Source organism: Melampsora larici-populina, assembly GCF_000204055.1.
Source record: "Melampsora larici-populina 98AG31 unplaced genomic scaffold MELLAscaffold_1, whole genome shotgun sequence".
Taxonomy (NCBI): domain Eukaryota; kingdom Fungi; phylum Basidiomycota; class Pucciniomycetes; order Pucciniales; family Melampsoraceae; genus Melampsora; species Melampsora laricis-populina.
The window spans coordinates 2,008,029-2,033,796 of NW_006768765.1; the positions used below are offsets into that span (position 1 = coordinate 2,008,029).

The 25,768-nt window shown below is 39.1% G+C and overlaps 3 protein-coding genes across 3 annotated transcripts; 1 reads left to right on the forward strand and 2 right to left on the reverse strand.

Moving 5' to 3' along the window:
- Positions 1 to 12,096: 12,096 nt before the first annotated feature.
- MELLADRAFT_101220 (uncharacterized protein) lies at positions 12,097 to 13,715 on the reverse strand (the record flags this gene model as incomplete). The annotated part of the gene is made up of 6 exons (XM_007403947.1): positions 12,097 to 12,166; positions 12,209 to 12,238; positions 12,771 to 12,881; positions 13,288 to 13,354; positions 13,573 to 13,651; positions 13,686 to 13,715. The coding sequence occupies 6 exons, from the start codon at positions 13,713 to 13,715 to the stop codon at positions 12,097 to 12,099; spliced, it is 387 nt and encodes a 128-aa protein (XP_007404009.1).
- Positions 13,716 to 15,036: 1,321 nt separating this feature from the next.
- MELLADRAFT_86966 (uncharacterized protein) lies at positions 15,037 to 18,294 on the reverse strand (the record flags this gene model as incomplete). Its single annotated transcript, XM_007403946.1, has 6 exons — positions 15,037 to 15,173; positions 15,248 to 15,458; positions 15,539 to 17,122; positions 17,195 to 17,929; positions 18,028 to 18,061; positions 18,152 to 18,294. 6 exons carry the CDS (start codon positions 18,292 to 18,294, stop codon positions 15,037 to 15,039), a joined length of 2,844 nt encoding a protein of 947 aa, XP_007404008.1.
- Positions 18,295 to 19,118: 824 nt separating this feature from the next.
- Positions 19,119 to 21,264, forward strand: MELLADRAFT_73843 (uncharacterized protein; the record flags this gene model as incomplete). The annotated part of the gene is made up of 3 exons (XM_007403596.1): positions 19,119 to 19,945; positions 20,013 to 20,659; positions 20,734 to 21,264. 2 exons carry the CDS (start codon positions 19,182 to 19,184, stop codon positions 20,638 to 20,640), a joined length of 1,392 nt encoding a protein of 463 aa, XP_007403658.1.
- Positions 21,265 to 25,768: the final 4,504 nt, after the last annotated feature.

Genomic DNA, 25,768 nt, shown 5'->3' on the forward strand with positions numbered 1-25,768 from the left:
CAAAGATGTGTGTTTGGTTTTTTTTAGAAAGTCGGATACATTTCTAGAACAATTTGATGGATGGATGTATAAGATTATAGATTGGATTCAATCGAAAGGGGCATCATATCAATGTGGTTTGGAAAGTTACCAAAAGAACTTTTGATATCCTTTGATTGAAGATCACAAAACAAGACCAATTTTGTTAGACATGTCAGAAATGTTGTAATACAAGCAAGGAAAACAGAAAACATACTTGATGTATCTGCAAACATACCTACATAATTAAATTTCTAATTAAACTTGCAGTGTCCAAAAGCTGTGAAACAAGGGATCTTGTGAGGTTGATCTGGTTGATTTTATTGATCAACAAACTTTGATCAAATTTCAACAAAATAGCAATATTCCTTGTATGTATAATTCTTTCTCCATGTATCAATTGGCTTGAGATCAGCAGTCACAATGCTAGACCTTGCTAGACAGCCTGAAATCCAACTTTGACTTAAGAGGCTCATTGGTCACATCATTAATCTTGAAAGTGGGCTACAAGGTTTAATCCTCATATATTGAAATCCAGTGCATATCAGAACCTCATGTTGCACAGCTGAGTAATACTTGATTACTGGCTAGATGTATTGATTTGTTATTTGATATGAACCCCTTCATCAAGTAAAAAACTGCATGTGGTCAACAGCACACGCAAAGAAAGGATCAGTTTACTTGACCAGGCTAGATGATGGGCTACTGAGAAATACTTTTTCCCAGCTGGCTGTTTTGTACTTCACCAAATCAAGTCAAGGAATAGATATGTGTACTTATTTTGATTTAGGGCTGTGACCCAGCCCTGGCCCCCGCCATCCGAGTCTGCCCAACATCATTCTGCAGGCACACAGTAGGTGCCCTGACACACCGCCACGCATGATTGAGTTAATGAAAGCCCTGCGGGCACCTTGGGCGTGTCCGGGCCTCTCAAGGCCTGTTTTTTTTGCCGTGTTGACAAAATGATTCTTTCTAAATTTCCTCCTATAGCTCTTTTCAATTTTGATGTAGGCTCATATAGCTTCTACAAAGCATCACTTACACATAAACTTGCAATAAAAATTCAAAATAATCACCATATTGCTCAGCTTTAGCACCTAGAATTAGCTCAGTGCATGCCCTGGTTGGCCCTGAGCACTTTCTGAAAGCCCTCGGGTCTACTCAGGGTCCGGAGAAGCCCTGGGGCCTACCCTGAAGGTTCAGGGCCGGGTTACAGTCCTATTTTGATTTGTCTGAAATAAAATTTTGTTATGAAATGAACTTTCAGCAAATAAATCCAAGGGTGTTGCTGATGTGATAACTACATTGCAGTAAGAAAGGAGAACATGAGATTAAACTTATAATCCCAAAGTATGGAATATAGGTTGAAGAAAAGTGGTATAATTGCACCTTTCCCTGACCTCATAAAGAGGGGTAAGTCTTGATTTGATTTTTCAATGTTCTTCTTCCTTCATAAACTTGACTTAATTTTGGGGTTTCTTGCACCCATTATAAAAATCTTGTACCCTCCAAATCTCCTTTGCTCACCACTCCTCCCATAATTTCATCAATAGAAAGATATTTGAAGTTTGAACTATTCAGGACAGAAGATGAGTAAATGAGAACAGAGCACAAAATTCAAAACAAGTATAGAAATAAAAATTACAAAAAACTTATGTTTATTCAATAGAATAAAGCACAAGCACACAGATAGGTAAAGCTAGATAGGAGATACACTTCTTCTATGTTCTTGACCATGTGAGTTAAATCACCTATCATGAACTATAACTCATAATTTACAAAACATTGACTTTGGCCAACTATATTCTATCGGTGGTGTTGCAGCTTGCTCATGGGGGTGGCATCAATGTTGAGAATGCCACTGGTGAGATTGAACTTGTGTAGCTGTAACAGGCCTTGATCACCTTCATGAACAATCTCTTTGAGTGAGTGGACCCCATTTGAGGAATTTAGATATTCTTCAAGAAGTTTACCGACTGGAATTTCTGAATCCTTGCAATTTGCTGGGTACCTGTGAGACATCTGAGACTGAAATTCAGACTGTTTCTCACCTATCACTCACAATAATTTTGATGAAGTGAGTCTGGAGTCTAAATTCAAAAAAGTGCTAGGGCCGCTTGTACAACCCGCATCAACAGACTTACATACACAGGGGCATTTCAAGTCATATTCCATAGTGCAATTTCCAATAAGAACTTGGTTGGGTCGGTATTTTGGAGAAGCTGTGTGAAGATCCATCTCCCCAGCAAGAGAGGTCACATTATATGGGCTCAATATCTCCAATTAAGTACAAATAAGGTTGTAGGAAAATGATAGTACATTTCAATGATGTCAGAGAGATCCTGATTCTTGAAATGGTACACCTAGCTGGATTTGATACTTCTAGATCCAATGATACAACACATTAGCACAAATCCCAAGAGGTTTTGTTTGTAAAAATCAAAACCACCTGAAAATATGACAGCAATGGGAAAGCATGTTGTAAAGCCAGAGCCAAGATATGAAAGGAAACATTGTGTGACAATTGCAAAGTATAATGTTCAAGTGTTATAGTCAATTGAGCTGCTGAAGAAAGATTTATTGGGACATCAAAAGTCAATGACAAGTGATGTTTGAGGTTAGATGATGAGTAGGTGAGTATTCATGCCTTCCAACCCAAAGTGCAACACCACTTACTAGTGAGATGGAATTTTGAGGACTTTTGAATAAAATACACATTCAAAAAGGCACAAAGTTGTGACAAGTAATGGCCTGAGATTGCTGTAGACATTGAATATTTACAACAGGCCACATCTTTGCAAAAAGCAATATTTTGTGCTGGACAAAAGAAGAACCGAGTGAATATGCAGATGTGTGCTCCACTGATTATCAATGCACTACACATGCCATATATTTGGACAATATGGTGTCTCAGTGCTTTGTTGACATCAAAAGAAAAGCGCTAGTTGGATCCAACAGTGACGGAACACTCTGATTTAGTAGTACTTTTGAAACCCCAAGCACATATTCTGTTGAGAATGCATATGACACATGTCTAATGCATCATTTAGAGAAAGTATATGGCTGCGAATCAGAAATCTGATAACATATCTTGTTACAGAAGAGGTGTTCTTTTGAATGGCATCATTGAATAAAAAATCACAGGTTTATGTCATTGTCCAAACAATGTGGGAGAAAAAGTATCACATGAATAAACCAAAAAGCATTGAAGCCCTCATTGTTTTCCACAACCGCGGGTCAACGAGCATTGGACTCAGGACAGTCAAAAAGCATTGGACTGGGGACCAGATGTGTTAGTCCCTGTTGCAGTTCAGATTTAGCTTGTATGACAAAGTTGCTTGCTCTTTGGGATACTTGAAAAACATTCTTTCCTTAGTGTACCAGCACTTAAATCTTCTTCTCAAGTGTGAATAAATTTCACTGGTCTCATTTTATTGATGTCCTTCATTTGTCCTTCAATAGTTCTTATTGACACAAGTTGATCACCTTTTCATCTCTCTAACCCTTTCTTGATTACCATCCTTTTCATCATCAGAATATATTCCATTACTTCCCATCAGATCTACGGGAAAACAAGTTACCCTTGGAAGCTCAAGAGAAGAAAATCTCAATCCCCTTTACACAGCCTGCATTCAGCCTGAGCCCCAAAGCTGATTCCAATTGGGGTCCCCAACAGGGCCCCCAATTGGTAAGGGGTTCAGGCAAATGATGCAGAACCCCCAAAAGTTGGGGATCCCCGGGAGTCGGGAGTCGGGATTCAGGCTGGCGATTGGGAAAACCCTGTTTCCCAACGGGTCCCTGACGGGGGAAACACTGGTGTGTCAATGCCTTTTTGACAACAAAAAAACCGCCGCGTGGGCACTAGGAAGCCACCAAAGGATCAGCCACACCCTTGCAGGCACCTCAACTCCTCCCCCAGATGCCCAAACACCACATTTCAGCCAAGTTAGACTTGCAACCAGGTCCTTTTTGCAGATGTATACACCACAAACCCACGTTTTGTTGAGGAACGGGTGTCCCGAGGTTCCACCAAGGCATGGTTGAACCCTGGGGCACGTCCAGCAAAGTACCGCGACCTGTTCTGGCCACCAAGGGTTTCTTGAAGTACAGGTGATCAACCACAGTGAGAGCAGTTGATCACCTGAAGTCATAGTTTTCTTTAGAACGTCTCAAAAACCTGCAATGACAAAACACATTCCCCCTGGTTTAATTATCAGCGGATGAGAAACAGGTCTTAATCTGCTTAAACACGCTGGCTCATCCGGCAAGCCACTTGGTTTCCAATGAGGAATCACACCGTCATTCACCTTTGGCAAAGGACGGCCTTGCGTTATTTCAACAATCTCGATCTTTGTTTTTCTGTTTTTCCTTGACTCATCTCATTTCATGGGACTTAGACTTTCAAGATTGCAGGAAGAAAGTGAATAGACCAGGATTTGAACCTGGGACCTCAGGATTAGCTGAGACACATGCTAGAGTGTTGCCTTTACCACTAGGCTATCCAGTCTTGTACCAGATGTGATGGCCATGCAACTGTATGTATGTGTACAGAGAGTATGAACTGGGATAGGACCAGTACAGTGTGATGTAGTCACATGTGTGTAGCTACATGGCATGGATCAGTAAATGATCATACATCAACAAGTAACTACTGAAAAGTTATTGAAATCAGCAACATTTGCTAATGCAGATTATCCAGGCAATTGAAGGAGTCCTTAATGTGCAACACGACTGCAATGAACGCAAATGTGAAGTTGAAAAGGATCGCCCCATCATGATTGAGCGGCAGCTATCAAAGAGTTTTGATCACTGTGTGGTGCATAAGGAGACAGCATTGTATATCCTTAACTCAGGGTCTTTTTATTCTGCAGAACTCCATAGAAATTGGGCCGGAATTGTAAGGAAGGAGATTACTCAGTTGTAGCATATCTTTAGTATCTGTATAGAGAGGGTTTATATGTTGTCTATTCCTCTCCTTCCTTCCTTCTTTTCTCTTTGAGGTTTCTCTTCCTCCTCTCTCACTCTTTCTGTTCATCTCTGATATCTGTTTGTGGTCTAGACCTCTATCCTAGTGAAATACACATTGGTTATAGATCAGTCTAGGCTTCGGCCTGCGAGTCCCATCCCAGTGAAGGTTGAGTGATCCTCGACCTTACAGGAATCTCTTTTCAAAAGGTACAGCCAGAAGACTGGGTTTTGCCAATCACAACTGGAATTGAAAATTGGGAGTTGACATTGAAAGACAAGCAATAAACAATAGATAAACAACATCAAAAGGCAAAAGAAAACAATCCCGCAAAAAAGAGGAAGCTCAAGGGAAAAGAGAAAGCAAAAGAACATGAACAGAGTGTAGAACTTTGATGTCTTTTCATCTGAAGAAGTGATTAATCTCAATGTAATCAATAAGATGAAGATTAAGATTTGTCCTTGTTAATATCATTCATTTATTGAGCAATAGCTGATTTTTATGTGGCTTTTAAGATGAGATCAAGAGTTTTTTGATGAAATCAATCATTTCTTAAGCAACAGCTGTTGCTTTTTATGTGGCTTTTAAGTTTTTGTTCAAATGAGTATTTGCAAAAGTGCTTTTTTTCGTTGAAATTGATCATTTCTCAAGCAACAGCTACCTTTTTATGTGGCTTTTAAAAAGCAACCTGTAACCCTTGAACTTTGATATTTGTAAAAGCAACCTGCAACCCTTGAACTTTGATATCAGTCAAACTCTGAGGACACCTCAAAACCAGAGGATGCCTGATTTCCTTTCTTATCATACTTTATTCAATTTAACAAACATTCTTATGAAGAAACTGTGTGAGATGATATAACACAATATCACTCAAACTCTGAGGATGCCTCCAAGTTAGAGGTTGTCCCATGTCATTTCTTCACCAATATCACATCTTTCTTCCTTTTGTTGAACAAACATTTTTTTAAAAACGACGTGAGCCCCTCACTCAAGTCGAATTTTTAACTTGTCTCATTTTGAATACTTTGCACAAGTATCACTGACTTATGATCCTGTCACACATGTGTTACAGTTTTTGATTGAAATCAATTAATATTCAAAATTTCTCAATCAAGATCAAAGTGGCCTAACCTACCACCATCTCTTTGTTTCACTCCTCATTCAGAATCTTCCAATCCATTCTGACATCAAACAATGGTGCCTCGAGTTTGTACCAATCCATACACCAATCCAAATGGACTAGTCCACAAAGATCCAGTCCCACCCAGAAAGAAGAAGCTGTTGTCAATCAAGGAAGTCCACAACCCACCCTTTGTACCAGCTTGCGCGTTTGTGGAACTCCAAGAGTATCTGGGAAACCTCCTCAAGTCAACCGCTGTTCCACAACAAGCATGAAGCATGGAGCTGCCAGCACCAGTCAGCCAACTGCCAGCAGAAGCGGAAGCGGCTCAGCCACAGGTGCTAAACCCAAGGATTCCAAAACCAAGGATTCAGCCACTCGTGTAATCACTCCTCCCTTGTTTTTGGAAGACAATCTTGCGGATTTCAATGGAAGTGGTGAAGGTGGGGGCAGTGGTAAGTGGTCTCTGTTTTACATTAATCTAAGGTCATGGGATGTGAGCTCTGCAATGTAAGTAATATAGTATAATCCTTCCATGAGACAAAACACAGCTCAATATTGACCTGTAGGTACACAAGAAATCAGACCATTTCACAGCCATGATGGTAAACCTACTTGCACCCCAACTAAAGTTTGATGAGTATCACAAAGATGTCAACAGTCAGATCACCCAATTACTGGAAAGTTTATCATTGGTTTCAGGCCCAACAAAGGGGTGGCTCGCAGCCCATTAGCTTATGGTAAGTCAAATAACAATCAAACATACAATACTATTCACTGATGTTTTGGTCACTTTAAGCAAACTTCACGTAGATAGCTACTCAGTGCATTATTGCAGGTGATGTGCAAGTGTACACGGCTACCTGCAACAAGACAGGCAATCAAGATCATCTTCTCCTCTCTCTATCTGCAAAGGTTTTGGTAAGCAGCTATCAAATTTCCTAGAATTTGTTCCCTCATACTTTACTGAACTCTTGTTGCAGGATAAAACTCTTGAAAATCTCTCTGAATGGCAAAAAAGATTGCTTCCAGCCCGCTTTGGCCAAAATCCGGACCCAGTTGAATCAAAAGACTTTCAAAAGTGGCTCAATGTCATTTCAAAAGAGATCAGAAAGAATCTCAATAAAATTGTGAGCAATTTCATCCGTTATCATTACCCAGACCAAATCACAATCAATTTTCTTTTCTTTTTTTCATTTGACAGCTCCTCATCAACATTCACATTCCAAATCAAGCCAAGAAGACACCATCCCTCTTGAACGCGCCGACCATTGAACCCATGATTGTCAAGGCAAGTAGGGCTTAGTACCTGTTCTTCTGACAATCTTTGTTTCTTGTAATTATCATTTAGGCTCATAGTTTGAATATTAATAGATCTACAAAAGAGAACCAACTTCATTGGAGGTAAAGTGCGTGTTTGTGAAGATATTCTGTCAGAAGTTGATCATCTTCAAAGAGCTTGTTACAAGTGGCTTGTAAGTTGCATACAGATTGTCTGAATTCCAACATAACCAAGGCTGATTTTACATTACAGTTTCTAACCAAGAATGCAATTGATTCATTGGGGCTACAATTTGGGACATTACAACAACCATTTGTTCTGGTCAGTTGTAGACGACAAGTTGGAAGAATTCCACACTAAGTCTGTCCGTTATTGTTATGCGTGAGTTTCTCCTTGTTTTGTTGTTAATGATCATTTCAAATTACATTAAGATTAAACATATTCATTCAAAAAACAGCTACTTTCTTGAGGTTTTACACTTTGACTTTGACCAATTGGATGGGAATAGAACCTTTACTGAAATCAAGAAGACCACCAACTTTGAGTTGCCGAGTGAGGAAGAGGTTCAGGCACAAATCAAACACTTAGATCAGACCCATGGAGCAGTAATAGGAGAAAAGGAAGCCTCTCATCAAGAGCCCGAGTTATAGCATGAAATCCTTGAAGTAGCAGTTTGTATAAAGAAGGATTTTGTGTTACATTGCAATTGTTTTTCATTTCTCTTGTCTTCTCTCATGTAACATTTTTATTTTCCTTTTGTCTCATTGTTTTGCTCTTCTGTATTTCTCTTGTTTTCTTTTCTCTCATGTAACATTTCCCCTTTTCTCATTCTGTGTCCCTTCTTTTTCTTTTGTAAATCCTTTTGGTTATGGTCTTGTTTTGTTGTGAATGGAACACACTACTATTCAGTATACTGTGACCTGGCGGGCAAAGAACCAAATGAAACCTGTGGCCTGCGAGCTGGACAGGAAATTCTCACAGCCCCTGAGGTTCCACCATTCTGAAACCAGTTCAGAACTGGATTTATAGAACCCATTCCCCCCAGGTTTGGCAGAGCGTGTTCTACACTTGTTTTGGCCCAAGCAGCCAAAACCGGTTCTTGACCAGGGGTCAGCCCTGGTTCAGGAACCGTTTTGCTGGGTTTGTGGTGTATTTCTGAAAATTTGTCACAAACAATCATCAATATCTGAGGTTGTTGGTGACCAGAATATTTGATGGTGATGGGAATATGCTTCTTGGCACATTTTGGAAGTCTTGGAATAAATGTGTAATAAGAGAACAGAAACATAATCACAAGCAAGACACAAGACAGCTGATGATATGAAAGAGACTTTCTTATGTTGTACTGAATATACACAACAACTAAACCAATTGGCAGGGTGTATCAAGGGAAACATGTAAACCTGATGTGAACAGGTTGTGAACAAGATTGGCAATTGAGAAAAGTGGCTGAATCAGACACCACAATTGAGGGCTGCATCCCAGACCTGACCCTCTTCAGCCAACTCTGCCCACACCATATTATCAAAGCTGACAGTAAACCCCCTGGGGAAGCAAGACCTAACATGATGAGCTTGAAGATATGCTTGTGGGCTCCTGGGGGACCCAGTCCAACCAGGGTGCTGACCCTTTTTCGGCTCCTGAACTCTCACAATTATCAGAGTTTGGATATCTCTGTACTACATCCCAGAGTTCCTCAACCATGCCCTCTCTGTCTACACCTGTCACCCAATCACCCATTTACGTAAAATGCTGTGATCTTCATCATCCCCTGCTCTGTTGAAACCCATTTCCAAGGTTACTTCCAAAACCACCACAACAATACACTTATCCTGGGTGTGGACTTACTTTGTCACTGAGGAAGTTGACAGGTTGATGAAGGACATGTGCCAAGCCCAACTGAGATTTTCTGATGTGATTAATCTCATTGAAGATGATGCTGAGATCCCTAGGATCTTCAACAACCTCGGGCCATTGAAAAGCGTGCCAGTACAAAGTTGATGCTTCAATATCTTGACCACCACCATCACATTGTGTCACCTGTTCAAAATGACCAACCCACCATGGCAGCCTTCTATATTGATGGACAGCCTGTGAAAGTAACTGACTTTTATACAATTATCTATTTCATTTCACGTTCTTAACAACATCATCTATTCTCTTTTTTTATTTCAATTATATATTGCATTTCATTTTGTTCAATTCGATCATCTATTCTTTAAGCTATCTTTCACTTATTTTATCATTTTTTCTATTTTCATCATTTCTTCTTCTCTTTAGGTCAAACCACTCAACAGAGGCAACCTCAAGGATGTGATAATGAGTATGGTTTTCAACCAAGAGGTCCCAATGTCATTTGGTGATGCAAGGGAGTTTTGAGATATCATAAGCATAATCAATCCCACAGCTTTCACCCTCTTATCCAAATGAACTGCCATTACCAATGGAAACTTATATACCTTTTAATTGACTAAAGAAAAGTCATCAATACCCTTTCCTCTGTCTCCCATATCTCCATCACATGGACCTCACCCACCAATTTCCCGATGCTGCGTTTCACCCCTCACTGGATCACCAACAACTTCATTCTCCATGGTATCACTCTGGCTTTGAATCCTATCAATGGACCCCACACTGGTTCCAACCTAGCTTCCCTTCTCAAGAACATTCTGGATTGCTTCCATATTTCTGACCGCCTTTATTGTATCATTAATGTTGTGATATCTTAATGTCTCTCTTTTTGTCCTAACGTGGTCAAGGACTTCTGGTGTAGAAGAGTGTGTAGAATTACAAATTAATCTAACTAATGCGTCAAAATCAAATGACTCAAGAATAAAATATTCAAATGAGAGAAGATGTTTACAAATCAAGAGTTGAAAGTAGTGATGAGAGTTTAGGAAGTGTTCTATTGGGGGTTAATTGTAGTCTGTTTTGGGAATAAGTCAAATGTGACTTGAGTTTTTCTTTTGTCCGCTTTTCCGTTGATTGTTTAGTATAAAGAGCTATCCTTTGTGCTCACTCAGATTCTTTTCTTCATCAAAAAGAATCTGTAAGTGATCTCCTTACAATATATCTCTTTTATTTCAAAGTCTAATTATTTTTCTTTTTGTTTCTAATCTCAGCATTTCCACTTTTATTATTTTAAATCCTCAATTGACCTTATTTGTACATCCTGTTGCTTGAGCACAGGTTTGTCTATTCTTCTTTACTTTTTGTATCTTTCTTACTCTTTTTTCTCACTAACCTTTGTGTTGTGTTAGGTTTGTCTACATCTCTGATTAGCTTCTCAAAGCTTGTGTGGTGTGTTGCCTTACTCACTGTTACCTGATTACCCCAGGTATGCTTTGTTCTAATGATCAAAAAGAATCTCATTTTGACTTTTATTATTTCAAATCCTCAATTGACCTTATTCATACATCCTGTTGCTTGAGCACAGGTTTGTCTACATCTCTGATTAGCTTCTCAAAGCTTGTGTGGTGTGTTGCCTTACTCACTGTTACCTGATTACCCCAGGCCCAAATTTTATAGGCAACACCTCTAGCTTCTAACACTGCGAATATAATGTATTTTTCCAAGGTGAAAAATGATTACATTTATTTCACAAAATGATTAAAAATGCATTAATTCTGCATTAATTCTGCATTTTTCTGCATTAATTCTGCATTATTAATCATTTTGTGCATTAATGTCAATCATTTTTCACCTTGGAAAAATACATTATTTTCACAGTGTAAGAAGACTATCAACTTGTTTTATCACAATTACCAACAATGCCTCCAACAAGACCACCACAGGCCAAAGACTCTGGTCAGGAACAAGAGTTCGGCTGGGTGCATCCTCACAAGCCTTCTGTACCTTTCATTCATCATGGAATCCTGCCAGACCAATAATAAGCATTGTGTGCAGTGATCTTGCACACAATGTACACAATTTGTTTCCCAAGCAAGCTGCATCCTTCTTGCCTGGAAATATTCCCAAAGGTTGTCTCTCAACAGCAGATAGCACATGTGACTTTTCTCTCAACCCCAAGATGAGTAGTTGAAGCCAATCTTGACTTTTTTGCAAGAAGGTATCAACTTCCTGTAGGAAAAACTGGTTTACATTATGTGCAAGAACAACACACACAATGTTCATTATGGTTCTGGAAGTATTCCTTGGTAAACAAAATGTACAGAATGCTTGTGAAGATAAACCCAGTCAAACTTATTTTCCTGACCTTTGTCTGCATTCAAGTTTGGTCTAAGTCCTTTGTTGGGGCTCGGGTTGAAAGCCACAGTGTGGGACTTTGTTGAGATTACAGCTCATCATCTTGTCGTACAAGAGATTAGGGGGATTTGTCTTACTGCTCCAACAGGGATTTTAAGGCTCATGTCTTACCAATCATAGCAACAAACAAACAGAAACAAACAGCAAGAATATAGCATATGGCAGGAAAAGAAATGTTAAAAAGGGATGTAGAATTAAGGAATGTCTTTGCTTTCACTGGTCTAAATGTCAAGAACAGGTGAAAGCCTGGAAGGTGCTACAGAGCATTTTGCATCCAAATGATAGAGGAGCAATGAGAACGGCTCCTCCTACGCCTACCATGCTGTTTACCCCTGATTTAGCTGACCATGACCAGTCAATTGGTCTGGAACATTGAGATTCCAGAGATTGTCTTCTGCCCTCAATTGTGTGCTCTTACTGCAGTATTCAAAAATTTTATTCTTCCTACTTGTTGCTAATTCCAACAGCAACCTCCTCTGTCCATTGGCCCACTACATTCATCTTTTGAGGACTTCTACAGGCTTGTCCTCAGGATTCACCTCAAGTATTAACTTACAAATAATGTAAGATCTTGGCCAATATGTGTCTGTGTTGAACACATAAATGTCTCAAAAATTGGTTTTCAAAACTAAATTTCTCAACTCATATTATCTCAATAATATGATATGACATATGTAGGAAAATGATGTGAAACCAAAGCAATCCAAAGAAAAGCCAAAAAGATTTCAAACCATCATGTTTTTCAAACATCAGCATCAAAAGACACTGCGCGAAATTGCAAATTTACCGTGGAGTTTAGAAAATTGAGTAGACATAGAATTCTTGACTGATAAACATAGTCTTGATAATGATTCCAAAGACTTCAATCTACATATCTCAATCACTGTGCATACATCACTCATCCAACTCAATTCCAATGAGTCAGGATCTCATGGCCTACACATTCTATGAAGGGTTTTGAAGATCAAAGCAAGATGAGACCATCTTTTGAAGCTTGTATTAAGGAATGAAAACACTTCCAGAGGAGAATGGCAGATAATAATCCAAAAAGCAACATTTGGAAAAAAAGTGCCACAGGGACCTGTTCCTTGACACAACCCAATGCGGTAAAGGTTCACATTGGGACACATGCTAAATAGTCCAAATGAGTAAGACCTACAGTAACTTCCATTATTCTGTGGTCTCCGCTGAATCCGGCAATCACAGCCGGGTTGCGCAATTGTTGCAGGCTGTGATGTGATCAACACAGCATTGGTCAAGCAAGCTGCATTCACTGATGTGATTGTATCCCATGAGGTAAAGTGATTGCAAGATTCAACACTTTGTGCAATGACTACAATGTGGGACCCACCAAAAGGTACAAGTTTCCTCATGACTTGCAAGGTTCCACATGGTCCCATGGCAGGGTGTAGTGGTGAACACCTGATGCAGTAATTAGTGGTTGCATCTGACTTTGCTCATCACCACCAAGACACCTTGAAGCTTTCACCTCCAAGTCTAGTTCAGAGTAAGTAGGGGTAAGGTCACAAGGCGGCTGGCTTCACAGGGTCTAGTGTGCTATATGGCAAAAAGTAAGGGTCATATCTTGAGACATTCAATATCTTGTTTCACAACACAAGACAAGCACAGACTGACCAATCATGAGATAGAGACATCTCCTTGATGTGAGCAAAATGGATGTTGGTTACACCACTGGGCAAGTCTGATGCAAGGGATACATACCAGCCCAATCATAAAAAAGGGTGACAGCTCCGTCAGAACAACCATGCATGGGATCAATGTGGATCCCATAATGTGAGCAACATGTATTGCTCACCTTTTCATTGAGCAACCTACATGAGCTAGCTCACTTGAGACAACCCTCACTCTGATCCCAATAATGTAAACCTGCTCACCCAAAGCCAATGCAAATGAGCTTACCTTGGCTTGAAGTGAGGATCACATGGCCAATTGAGCTTTGGCTCATCCCATTGCTTTTAACACCTTGCAACACAGACCACTTGGATTAGGGTCAAATTTTTGATTGTACTCACTTGATATAGCTCACTATAGTACTGATACATTTTGATTACATTTCCCAACAGCCCACAATCTACACAGACAAAGAGAAAATACTAAGAAAAAAAGATGTTAAAAGTCAAAAATGAGTTGATGAAGAATGAAAACAATCAAGGAAATGAAACAGCTATGATATAACAAAAATCCTATATATTCATGGGAACTTTGAGAGCCACTTGATTTAAAAAATCTCAGAGACATTCATAAAAGTTATCAACAACCTCAAAGTAAACCTTCTGAGTTTGAGACATGAGCTCAAGAAGATAAATTGGCAGAGAAATATCAATAGTTAAAATTGAAATCAAAATCAAAGCGCATCATCAATATATGACTGTCATGAGATATGATTTTGAGTGTTTGGATTCATTTGATTGGTGGGACTGGGAGCATGGCTCAACTTACCATATTATTTATTCGGCCTTTCTAGTTGACTATCATCAACTTATTGGTTTGTAGCAGAGGGTTGGTTGCGTTCTTCAACGGTAGTTTGCATTATCATATCCTACGTCGTGATTATTTTGATTCGACGGAAGTTCTGAAAGGAAGGCTGTCTTTCCACTGGTGCAACGAGCTGCTTTCTGAACATGAACTTTACCTCACGAAGAGCCAAAACAACAAGCTATGTTTCCCTGTGTGTTCTATGCAGGTGTTGGGAAATCCTGCAGGCTTCATGTCCTCATGAGGTGACATCAAGAACAAGTGTTTAAACTAGCTTAACACACAAGTCCAACCGGACCGCGGGACCCTGAGAACCATTGTTCTTAACTCAAATAAGGGGGCTCAAGTCAAAATATTTGCGCCCTTTTCTTAAAAAATTGGGGAAAGTTTTTTACGGTGCCGTGCTGTAAAAACTTTTCCCAATTCATAAAAAAGGACCAAAAAATTTCTTTTGGATCTGCTTCTGAGCAGTAAATTTACGCAAATTTGCCGCTTAAAAAAATTTGGGATGTCGTATAACAATTCCCAAATTCATAAAATTTTGTGTAAATTTTATGAAATTGGGAAAAGTTTTTTATGATAAAAGTAGTAAAATTTTTTGACTTGAGCCCCCCCTAATATCTCTAAATCATACAAAGATATTAAAATTACTTAAAGATAAAGATGATAAACTTTCAGAAAAAAACAATGACCAATCCAAACCGATTCTCATTCAAATATAAACAACAAAATAGGCCAAAAAACGTATACTTGTATAAATTAATCAAAAAAGAACACACTCGTAAAAACAGAAACTAAAAAACAAATCCAAACAGAAAAGAAAAACCAACAGGAAAGATGCATGAGAAACACTCAAGTTAAGAAAAATCTAAAAGTTAAACTATCTCCTCAAGTATTCATCATTTCATTTTCTTCTCCAATATTAGCTGTTGATAATCGATGATGAATTGGTCCTTCATTCCTACTAGGAGTTTGATAAGCATATTTTCCAATAGGTGATAAATTCAAATCGCCAGTATAACTCCCTAAAGAAAACCACAACGCACCAAAAGTTAAATCACAAACAGACAGAAAGAGAGATTAAAAGAAATTAACAAACCGATCCATTCCCAAACTTTGAAACTTTCACCACGTGATTCCGTAACTTTGGTTCTTACATTCGAATTACCTTCAATAATCTTTTCAACTTTAATCCAGAGTTTTTGTCTTTGAATAGGTGAATGTTCATAAGATAGAATTGAATCTCTTAAATGAGCAGAAGCAATAAATGCATTAGGTTTTAAACTTGGGTTTGTATGATGCACCCATGACTATAAAGAAGAAGAAGAAAAGTATCAGTTTTCGGTAAATGGTAATGCTCATCAGATTCTAATTATGAAACAAAACTTACCTCTTCTCTCAATTTACTCAATGTAATTTCTACCAATTCTTTCACTTTTTCCTTCTCTTCACTAATTCTAACTAATTTCACTTTCAAATAAACCCAACCAATAGCCATCGAAATCAAACTTAAAAGAATCAATTTAAATCTTTTGATAAGTTTATACATTCCTAATTTCATTCTACATTTCAATCCCATTTCCATTGATTTAAAATTCTTACTAGCTAACCATCCATCTAAACTGATCACTTCATCAAATTTAATTAAATCTTTCAAAGCTAATTTAAAGATTTCTTCTTCTACTCCTCTCTCGTTCATTACCTTTTGTTTTAATTCATTTTCAGTGATTCCAAACCGTTTGATTTCCTTGGTTTTCTCTTCTGTTGCAATATCAACTCCTCCCATACCCATCCCACAAACTACTTCCCCTCTTCTGGTTCTAAGGACTTGATTGATCGCATTCGCACTTTCTGCAATCTTGATCAATTTATCCGTATCAGGTAAACAACTAGGTGGCATTAACATTGGTAACCATCCTTCAAATCTTTCTCCTATCCTAGATCTCTTCAACACATAATCCATCTCGCATCCTTTAATCTTGCCTTTCTCACATATCCCATGTACCGGACAACTCATACAATCCGGTAAGAGTCCAATCATATTTATCGCTTCCATCACTTGACCAAATCTTTCTTTCATACTCTCGCCACTACTACTACCTATGTCATCAGCTTCTAAGAACCTTTCAATCTGTTGATCTCGTGTCCGCGCATTACTATTTGATCCCGTATCACAATATCCTAAACTAAGCGTTTGAGTACGGTACCAATTCAAAATAGCTAGGATACCAGCTACACAGCTCAACTTGAGTAAGAAGCTCAAACCTTGACCAGGATTGAAGAGTAAACCTGTGCTTGGCTTCTGACGCGCTTGTCGATTGATCTTCAATTTCTTTTCACTTGGGGTATGAACCAGTTCATCAAGTCGGATCCGAGGGAATTGTTGACGCGCAGGTGTGGTGGTAGAAGTATTGCCGGGTAGGCTAGGTTTGATGGGGTATGGGCTTCGAGGAGGTAATTGAGATTGTCGACGTGAGTTCGTCTTAATTCGATAAGCTTGATCCTCAAAATGTGTGTGTCGATCATCTGAACCATTTCCATAATCATCTTCAACCTTTTGATCGAACTCAGGACGGGAAGCTGATGGAAGGCGTGGTTCAAATCGCTGAGATTTACGACCTGGGACGAGTTGTCGTACAATTTGCTCTGGTGTATCGACATTCGGTGATGGCTCATAGAACCTTTCAGTTGGCCGGGCCATCGATGATATTGGAACACTCTTGCGTCCATGACCTTGTTGAGGTGTATAGCTAGCCCGAAGGTTGGAGGTAGTGGCTGACTTGGGTAAAAAGGATGGTTGCTGCTGGATTGGGTGTCCAGTCGAGAGATCAGGAGGTCCCTGAGGCAGATGATGCATGGAGACTCGGGTGTTAATTCGTTCTTGCTTGCCAGGAGAAGCTAATCTAGGGATGTTTGAGGTGGTACTAGACCTGGATGGGTGCGGCGCAACATTGAGAGGTGCAGGTACAGATGCCTGAAAACCAATCAAAAAGCAACGTTTGATGAGCCATGGAGCTCCTTGACAATGTAAGAGAAATTAAGATACCTTGGATTTCGAAGACTTGGGCTTCTTACCACTACTACCGGGGGCTTCATCAGCACCGCTTTGAAACGGATTATAGTCAGAATAGTTGCCCTCGCCAGCTTCAATGACCTCATGTAAAGTGGTCCGTCTGTTCTTAGGTTTTGTCGTCTTCTTTTTTACACTAACTTCCTCTGGTGGGGTTTGGATTGTAGAAGCTTGAATTGGAAAATCGGATTTACGACGTTTAACAGGGACAGGCAAACTAGTTTGGTTCCTTGAAGAATCAGATTGACGTGCGAATTCAATGGTCTGTTCGGTGTTCATCTTGTATGGGGGATCTAGATATACGATTTCGTCTCGTGCTAGTTGATCAATTTCTTCTTCCTCTTCAGCGATATCGATTTTTCTTTTAGTAGAACGTTTTGAGGAAGATGGAGTGGGGATTGTTGAACGGTTTTTTGAGGCCTTTTTGGACTCAACTGTTCGGGTTGAAGCTCGAGAATTTGGAGTGGTTTCAGCGTCAGCGTCAGTACCCAAGTCTTCTGACTCAGTTGGTCTCAGGAGTGATTTTTTGGATTGTTTAGGTTGAGTTCGAGTAGAAGTAACTGATTCTTGATCTGTTAGATTGATTGAGGATGCTTTTTTTCGTGGAGTTTTTTTAGGTTGAGAGTCTTGATATTCCTGTACTTGAGTAGAGCGCATATCAATGACTCCACGAGAAGATGGACGAACGTTCCGATGATCACGAAGTAGTTTCTGTATTGACCAAGAAAAAGGGAAGATCACAAGGGGGAAATGAGTTAGAGACGAACTGAGACTTAACAAAGAACTGAGGTTATGTTGATCGAGCTTACAGGTGTCAAGGGTCTGACCTCCCGTTCAAATAACCTGATGTTCAGAATGCAAAACAACGGAGACAATGGAATTGATTAGGTCACAAAGGGTCTTAATGATGGATGAAAAGAAAGGAAAACGCACTGAATGAGATCTGATTTTTTAGTGTAAGAATGAGGAATATCATTTTGTAGTAAGATCGATCTCAATTCAGAGACTTTAACGAGAGATGGATCGAATTCAGGTAACATCCATTCTGGAGCTGGTTCTGGATTAGTTGAAGCCATCTTGACGGTGAACTTCTCGAAGGTTTATTGGAAACCTGATTTTGATTGATTCGCTTGAAGATGATACTGATTTGTTGACCAAATGTGTGAATGGTGAACCGCTATTTCTTGATTTGGGTTGATTGAGATAGTAAATGGTGGTTGTTCGGTTTGTTATGGTGCTGAATGGACCACAATGGGGACGGTTTTGGGTGATTTGGTCAATTTTTACAATTTTGTACATACTCGATCAATTCTCATCCGACCTTGGTACCGCCGGACATCACCACGAGTTGTTTCACATCGTAACAGTCACAACATTGAGCTGCTAAAAAAGTGCTCATCATCGTTATCAAATCATTCAACTTCAATCGCATCTAACTTGAGTGGAAAGTGACCTCAAAGATACAACCAAAGGTTGTGGTCTCAGAGTCTACCTCTTTTCATCAGACTATACATATAGCATTTTACAGTCGAGCGGATTATGTTATATACCAGAGGCTGCTTGTCTGAATCATGACTCAGAATCTGAAGAGCACACAAGGGGAAGACTGATTTTGAGAGAATGCTTTTAAAATAGATATATTCATCCCATGAGATCCCATGTGATTGATCAAGTCCATTGGTTATAAGCTGAAAGAGGTATGGAAATACATCACATGAATTTCTCCTCTTATCACCTCGGTGAAAATCTTTAAATTGCCTTTTCAAGTCGAAAAGAGGAGAAGTTAACCCATCCGATCAGACATATCAAAATTCACCAAAGCTCAAACTTGTTGATATACTCTTGATCAATTAAACATCTTCTGGGGTTTTTACAACATCACTTTCATGAGTTTCCTTTCATCGAATCAACTCTCACTCTCGCTTTTTACGATCCTGAATATCACATCTCTTTCGAAATCAAGATGATACACGATAAGAAAGTTAGTTTGAAGAAGAATCGAATTTCTTCTAGATTCATAATCTTCACAATCGTTTTGTTTGGTGGCTTAGTCATCTTATGTACCCAATGGCGTCTTCAACAAAAATGGTCATTCGATAGTAATAAATCAGTATCATCAATAACAATATCAAAATTCATTCAAGAATCTAATTGTCCTAAAACTTTATCTTATAGAATGGGTAAAAAACATGGATTTGGTTCTGAATTCTCTTTATATCTTAGAATCGCTGCAATTGCATTCAAGTTAAATTATACTTTGATTGTAGAAGATTCAGATTGGAATTATGGTCGACTTGAAGATTATTTTAATAAGACTACTGCGACATTAAATTATTCGAATTCATGTTTTAAGGAATCAGATAATTTTCAAATCAATCCTGAACTAGAAAAATCTATATGGCCAGCTAGTTGGATTAATAACAAACATGTTTATTTACCACGTGAAATTGATTATATTGATCAACTTTTTCTTGCTTTATTTGTTGATCAGAGTCAATTATCAGAAATGCATCAAGAGGAAAGAAAGAATTCGAAGAGGAATGAACTTTTGAGTGCTTATGGAACCCTTCCGACTACCTTTGAACAGGCTTTTCTTGCTCAAGTTGAAGTGATGAATCGGATTTGGATTCCTCGTAATGAATTGGCTCAAGAGATAAAGGAAGGTGAAGAAGCTTTAGAAGAACTTCGAGTCAATCAATCTACAGTCATCATTGGGCTACATCTTAGGTCCATTTCAATCTTTTCGCGTCGATTGTCTTGCTTTGTTACTAATGAGATGGCCTGATCTGAACAGGTTAGGAGATAAAGTTCACGAGTTATCAAATTATAAAGTTGGGATGACTATCGAACTGAAAGCTGATCAAGGACAACTTCGATCAAGAGATAATGAGCCACCTTCAACAAACAAACTAGCAGATGCATGTTTTGATGCAGCTGAATCTCTTTTATCCCAAATTCGACAAACAAGCAATTCTACTCTACAATCACTTCCGATTCTCATAGTAATGAGTGATGATCCTGATGGAATTGAATTAATTCAATCAGTCGAACGTTCAAAACAATGGAAAATAATGACAGTGTCATCACTTTTAGATAAATCATCAGATTTATCCAAATTTCAAGACTTACATCAATCAAGTTTTTCTACAAAACTTAAAAGACATTCATCAAAATCGTTTCATAGAGTTGGATTTCATGAATCTGTTTTTAATCAATTACCATTATCTAAACGGATTACTCAAACTCGAAAGTTTATCATTGAATTAACTTTGCTTGGTCGTTTATCGGATGGTATTATCTTTACTGGTAGTTCAAATGTTAGCAAACTATTTGGATTGCTTGGAAACGAAAAGAGATTGATGGAAAGAACTATGAGATCACTTGATGTTCGATGGCACCCTACCGCTCGGTACACCCGGTGATGAATTTTAACCCCAAATGGTGAGTTTGATCGATGCACTAAAGTCTCCCGCAGTTACGAACATCTTATCGTGCTTTGGAAACTTTTGGAGCAGAACAAAGTTTTCCCACTAACACACTTTCATCTACGTTCGACGACGTCAACAGACATTTTTCAACCCAGCATCGCAAGATTTCTCAATCACTCTCAAGCATGAAGGCTTCTATTCATACAAGAGTCATGGTGACCAACACAGCTATTTATATTTCAGAGGAGCTGAGATTTCAATACCACAATATATAGATTTACTTGTGATACCACCTCTAGATTACACTCATAACATACCTTTTTTTCTTCATATACTGTCTACATCATGGAAACAAATCATGTGCAGATAAAACAACTCATCAATCAATCATCTATGATCATATATGTCAATTTTCTATCTGGACTTATCTTTTCGATTCCGTAAGAAAAAATATCTTTTCGACTTGTTTTTTGGAGTCATTCTCTCATCTCATTTTATTGTTGTAATCTAATTGTCATCATCATGTGGCAAATATTCAGCAAAATTCTGAAGGGCTTTTTACCATGTGAGACCATTTTTGGCGAAATGATTAGCTCATGTATGAGTACTTTGACGAGTACCAGTGGTCGGCAAAGTGCTGTTGGATAATGAAATCGTTGGAGATGAGGATGAAAAAAGAACTATGTCATCAAGCTCATAGCTAACACAGGAAACAAAAGACAATTTTCCCGTGGGAAAACCAATTGTATCTGACTCAGTTAACGAGCCAAAATGTATTATTTTGGTGTTATATCTGTGTTATTTGTACATTATGGCTCAGAAACTACATTATGTGTAATCGGTCTTCCCGCGGGAAAATTGTCTCTTGTTTCCTGTGTAAGGCATGGTCCCGGTATTGGGCCCACTAGGCACCGGGCCAAGGGCCCTCTCAAAATGCTGTGGAGACCAGGAGTAGTGTGCTCGTGGGCCGCCAAGAGGGCCGCCAGGCAGGTGCCAGCGATTTGCGAGCAATAAAAAGCAAGCTGAGGGGCTCAGCAAAGTTAGTAAATGACTTGTTCAAGGGAGGAACAAGTCAGGTAGATTGAGTGGGGATGTTTGTATTGGTACAACTACTGTATGTGTAGATACAATATACTGATTACATGAATTGATTGAAGCTCTTGAGGCATACCACTGCTTCAAAGGTTGGAGTTTTCATGGAACTACAAAGCTTGGTGATTTGTCCTATCCGTAGCGGAGAATGAGTGATTGGTAGGAATACTAGATGGCTGGAATAGCAAGGAAGATGCATGCCATCTGGAAACCGATTGGGAAGTCAAGACCATCCTTTTGCCAATACATAAGTGGGGTATTAGATCATTAGCAGTGGTGCTTGTATTTTGTGGGCTCCCAGTCAGACCCTGGAAAGCCATCCTGAAATGTAGGGGGTCAAAAAAAGTGTGTGTGCACAGCGGAGCACACAAATTTGCAAGAAAACCTCAATTTAAGTGTTTTTATGTGCTTGTATTCTAGACAAATTCTTTTCATAATTAGCTGTGATGTGATGTGTAATTGGGTGTATATGGGATATTGAGACTCCCACACAATCCCCAAATGTGGAGACTGACAATGGCCCACCTTGGATTGTGCAAGGACTGCTGTAGGGTCTTTTAGTGTTTTGCCCTCCAAAATGTGCAAGAGCCTGCAAAATAAGGGCTCCACTGCTAATGCTTTAAGTTTTGTCCTCTTTCTTGGTCAAGAGATAAGCTTGAAAAGCTTTCTTTTTGGTGACAACAGATCAAGGGCAATCTTTGGGTGGCCGTCCAGGTTTTCTGTTGTTGACTACAGGCACATCATTATGGATGTTTTTGCACTGATTCAAGGAGTGTGTTCCAATCATCTCAACAATTGAGGCCAGCAAGCACTCTAGAGTTGTATCACCAACTCTTGGTATTTGTTGTGTGGTTCAAGAATCAAAGCACAGATATCAGCAGGGTTTGTGAGGGTCGTTTTGTGGTATGTATTGAACATAGTGAGGCAGAAAGAGAATTTGATCAAAACCCGCATATCAAGTTTAATTTCTGTATAATTCATTCATATACTGGATTTGCATCTCCAAGGCTTTGGTATTTGCTGGCTGACAGAGCATTTGTAGGAGACTCAAAAGGCACCAGGAATTGGATGAGTTGGCCAATGAGCTTTCACTGCCCAATGAATGATGTTGTCCCTAGCCCACGTCCATTAAATTACAAGAAAAAAATCAAAGATCTAATCCTCAGCAATGTGCATAGCCTTGAAGGAGGCACATGAAGGGAACACTGCTGGTTCATGCATATACTGGTAAGAAAAGGTGGTAACTTTTGTAATGGAAATCTCATATGTCTCAGCCAAACTAGATAAAATTGTTACTATTGCTAAGTGATTAAACACTATTGATTCCACTGCTTGTCCTCCATCAGTCATTCATTCTTATCAATAAGAGTATGCCATATGCTTCTGTTGTCTTTCAAACCCACAATCACCCCACTTTCTCAATGTGAAACAATCACATCCGCTCAGATTGTCACTGCCGTTTGTGAAGGAATCACACAGTCCTCTATCTTGTACTCGAATGTGGCCCTGTCAATTGCACCTGAATAAGTGAACAAGGTTTATGAGTAAAAACCCAATATCAATATCAAACACTGTAAGTATTGCGGCAAAGCAGGTCATCTCATTGCTACTTGTACCCAGAAATCCATAGGTAATCACAACTTGACACTTGATGAGATGAAAGAGGAAATCATAAAATTGAAAACTCAACTGAAGAAAATTAAGAAGACTGAAATATCCTCTGTAGCAAAGAACTCTCTTCCTCCCACTGGTGATATTCCCTCTGCAAACAAGGACAATCTGATTTCTCCTGTGCAGTTCATAGCTCATGAGCTGACCCACTATTCTTATATGGGTCCTTCACTATCAACTTGGGTGCATCATGTGACATGCTACCATCCTCCATGATGATCTTCAAACCGGTCTCTGACAATGCAACTGTCAAACTTTCTTATGGATCCCCCAATCATCTCAACATACTCAAGCAGGCTTCATTCCTGTATTTATGGATGAAAGCTTGCATCAATATCTTGTCATTCCAAAACTCAAAGGGTGTATTATATCTGTGTTGAAGCTCTCTGATACGGGCATTGTATCTGTCTTGAACAAAAAAGAACATTCATTTTATCACACTCCTACCTTCCTCATTGGTCATGCTCCTCAATGTGGCGGGCTGTACTACAAATCATATGTGTGTGCAGCCTCTCCATCATTGCAAAACTCTCAAGTTGTTAGATCTGATCTGATTTATTGGCACAAGAGATTTAATCCTCCAAAAATTCAGAATATTAAGCAAAACCTGAAACTGACGAGTGTCCCTTTTCCAAACACATCAATTCAATAATGTAAGGATTATTGCTATCTATTCAAGGAAGATTTAGGAGGAGAAATTTTTATTCACAATTGTTGTGCAAATCCAACAAGACTTTCTCTGCCATTCACTCACATTTGCATCTCTGAATACTTCACTATAGGAAGAGATGGATGCAAACTTCTTTTTTTCTTGATTATCACTCAATATACCTAGAAGTTACCCTATTCCACATGACTCAGAAATTTTGAGCTGCTTTAAGAAATTTGTTACTGAGGTGGATGCCATCTTAGGTTTTAGAGTTGCTGAGCTTTGGTCAGACAACAGTGGAGATTATATCTCAAATGAATTTGAGTTTTTTTGCTGTGAACATGGACTCCTACAGACATTGGGTCCCTCTCATTTTGCTGAACTGAAAAGTGTCTCTAAACAAGGGAACTGTACAATCAAGGATAAAATCAGATGTTCACTCATTGAGTCCAACCCACCTGCCACACTCTGGCCCTATGCTTTTCTGTACTGGACTGAGTCATACAATCATTTCCCAACTTGAACCAACTGAAAGTTGACTTTGCCTGTATCCCTCAGTAGTATTCCTGAACAAAAACTATACAATTCTCATTCTTTTGAATTTGAATCATGGTACCATGTACCCAACACCACATCAAAACTTGAATCCCAAGCAAGACACAGAGTCTTTGTCTCATATCTCAAAAACAATATTGGATACTTTGTATTTGATTCAAAAAGTAGACGTCTTGTTAAAACAACATCAGCAATATTCTTTGAACCTAATTTCCCCAGTATCACCCCTTCATCCTTCCATCAATCTACCAGTAAGTAAAATCAGCTACCCTGGCCTGATCTAAACTCATCTTGACCAGAACCTGCTGGAATGTTCAATACTCAGTCTCAGTGTAATTCGATCCCTGCTCCTGTTTGTCTTCCACCCTCATCTTGTACTTGCTGCCTGCCCAAACACTAGGGTGAATATGGTAATGTTGCAGCAATCAAAGCCAAGGCTGAGCCATAGTCCTACCAACATGCTTCAAGATCTGTGAACTGATACAAGTGGGAGAAAGCTACTGTGGATGAATACAAACCTTTATTCAGAAAAGAAACCTTGGTTTTAGTGCTACAACCCACACTGTGTCATATCATCCAATGTAAATGGGTGTTCAAAACCAAGCGCAACATTGATAAATTCGTTGACAAAATCAAGGCTTGCCTTGTTGCCTTAGGATTTTTGCAAATGAAGGAATTAATTCCCACAAATTTTTCCCACCTATCAGCTGTCAGGAACGTATTTGTATTTTCATCAGCATCATGGCACAGAAAGGCCGGAAGGCAAGGAGTCTAGACATAAAAACAGCTTTCCTTAACAGCAATCTAAGCAAACAAATCTAGATGGCACAACTGGAAGGGATTGTAGATATTGAGCATCCTAAATGGGTATGTGAGATTCCCAGATCTTTGTACAGTCTAAAACAGTCTCTGTGGCCCATGGGAGTGGAACAAGATTCTTCATGAGTTCCTTATCTCCCTTGATCTCACTAAATAATTGCACAACCCATCCACCGTGTCCGTCTCGGTGCAGTACATCAATGTGCACACACCAAGAGGTTTGAAATAGATTTGAAATAAATTTGCTATGAGGAGATGTAATATGGATGTTATGGAGAGTTGACGGATTGGGAAGAGAGAGGAGGAAGTTTTTCACCTATTTGTACTATTTTCCCA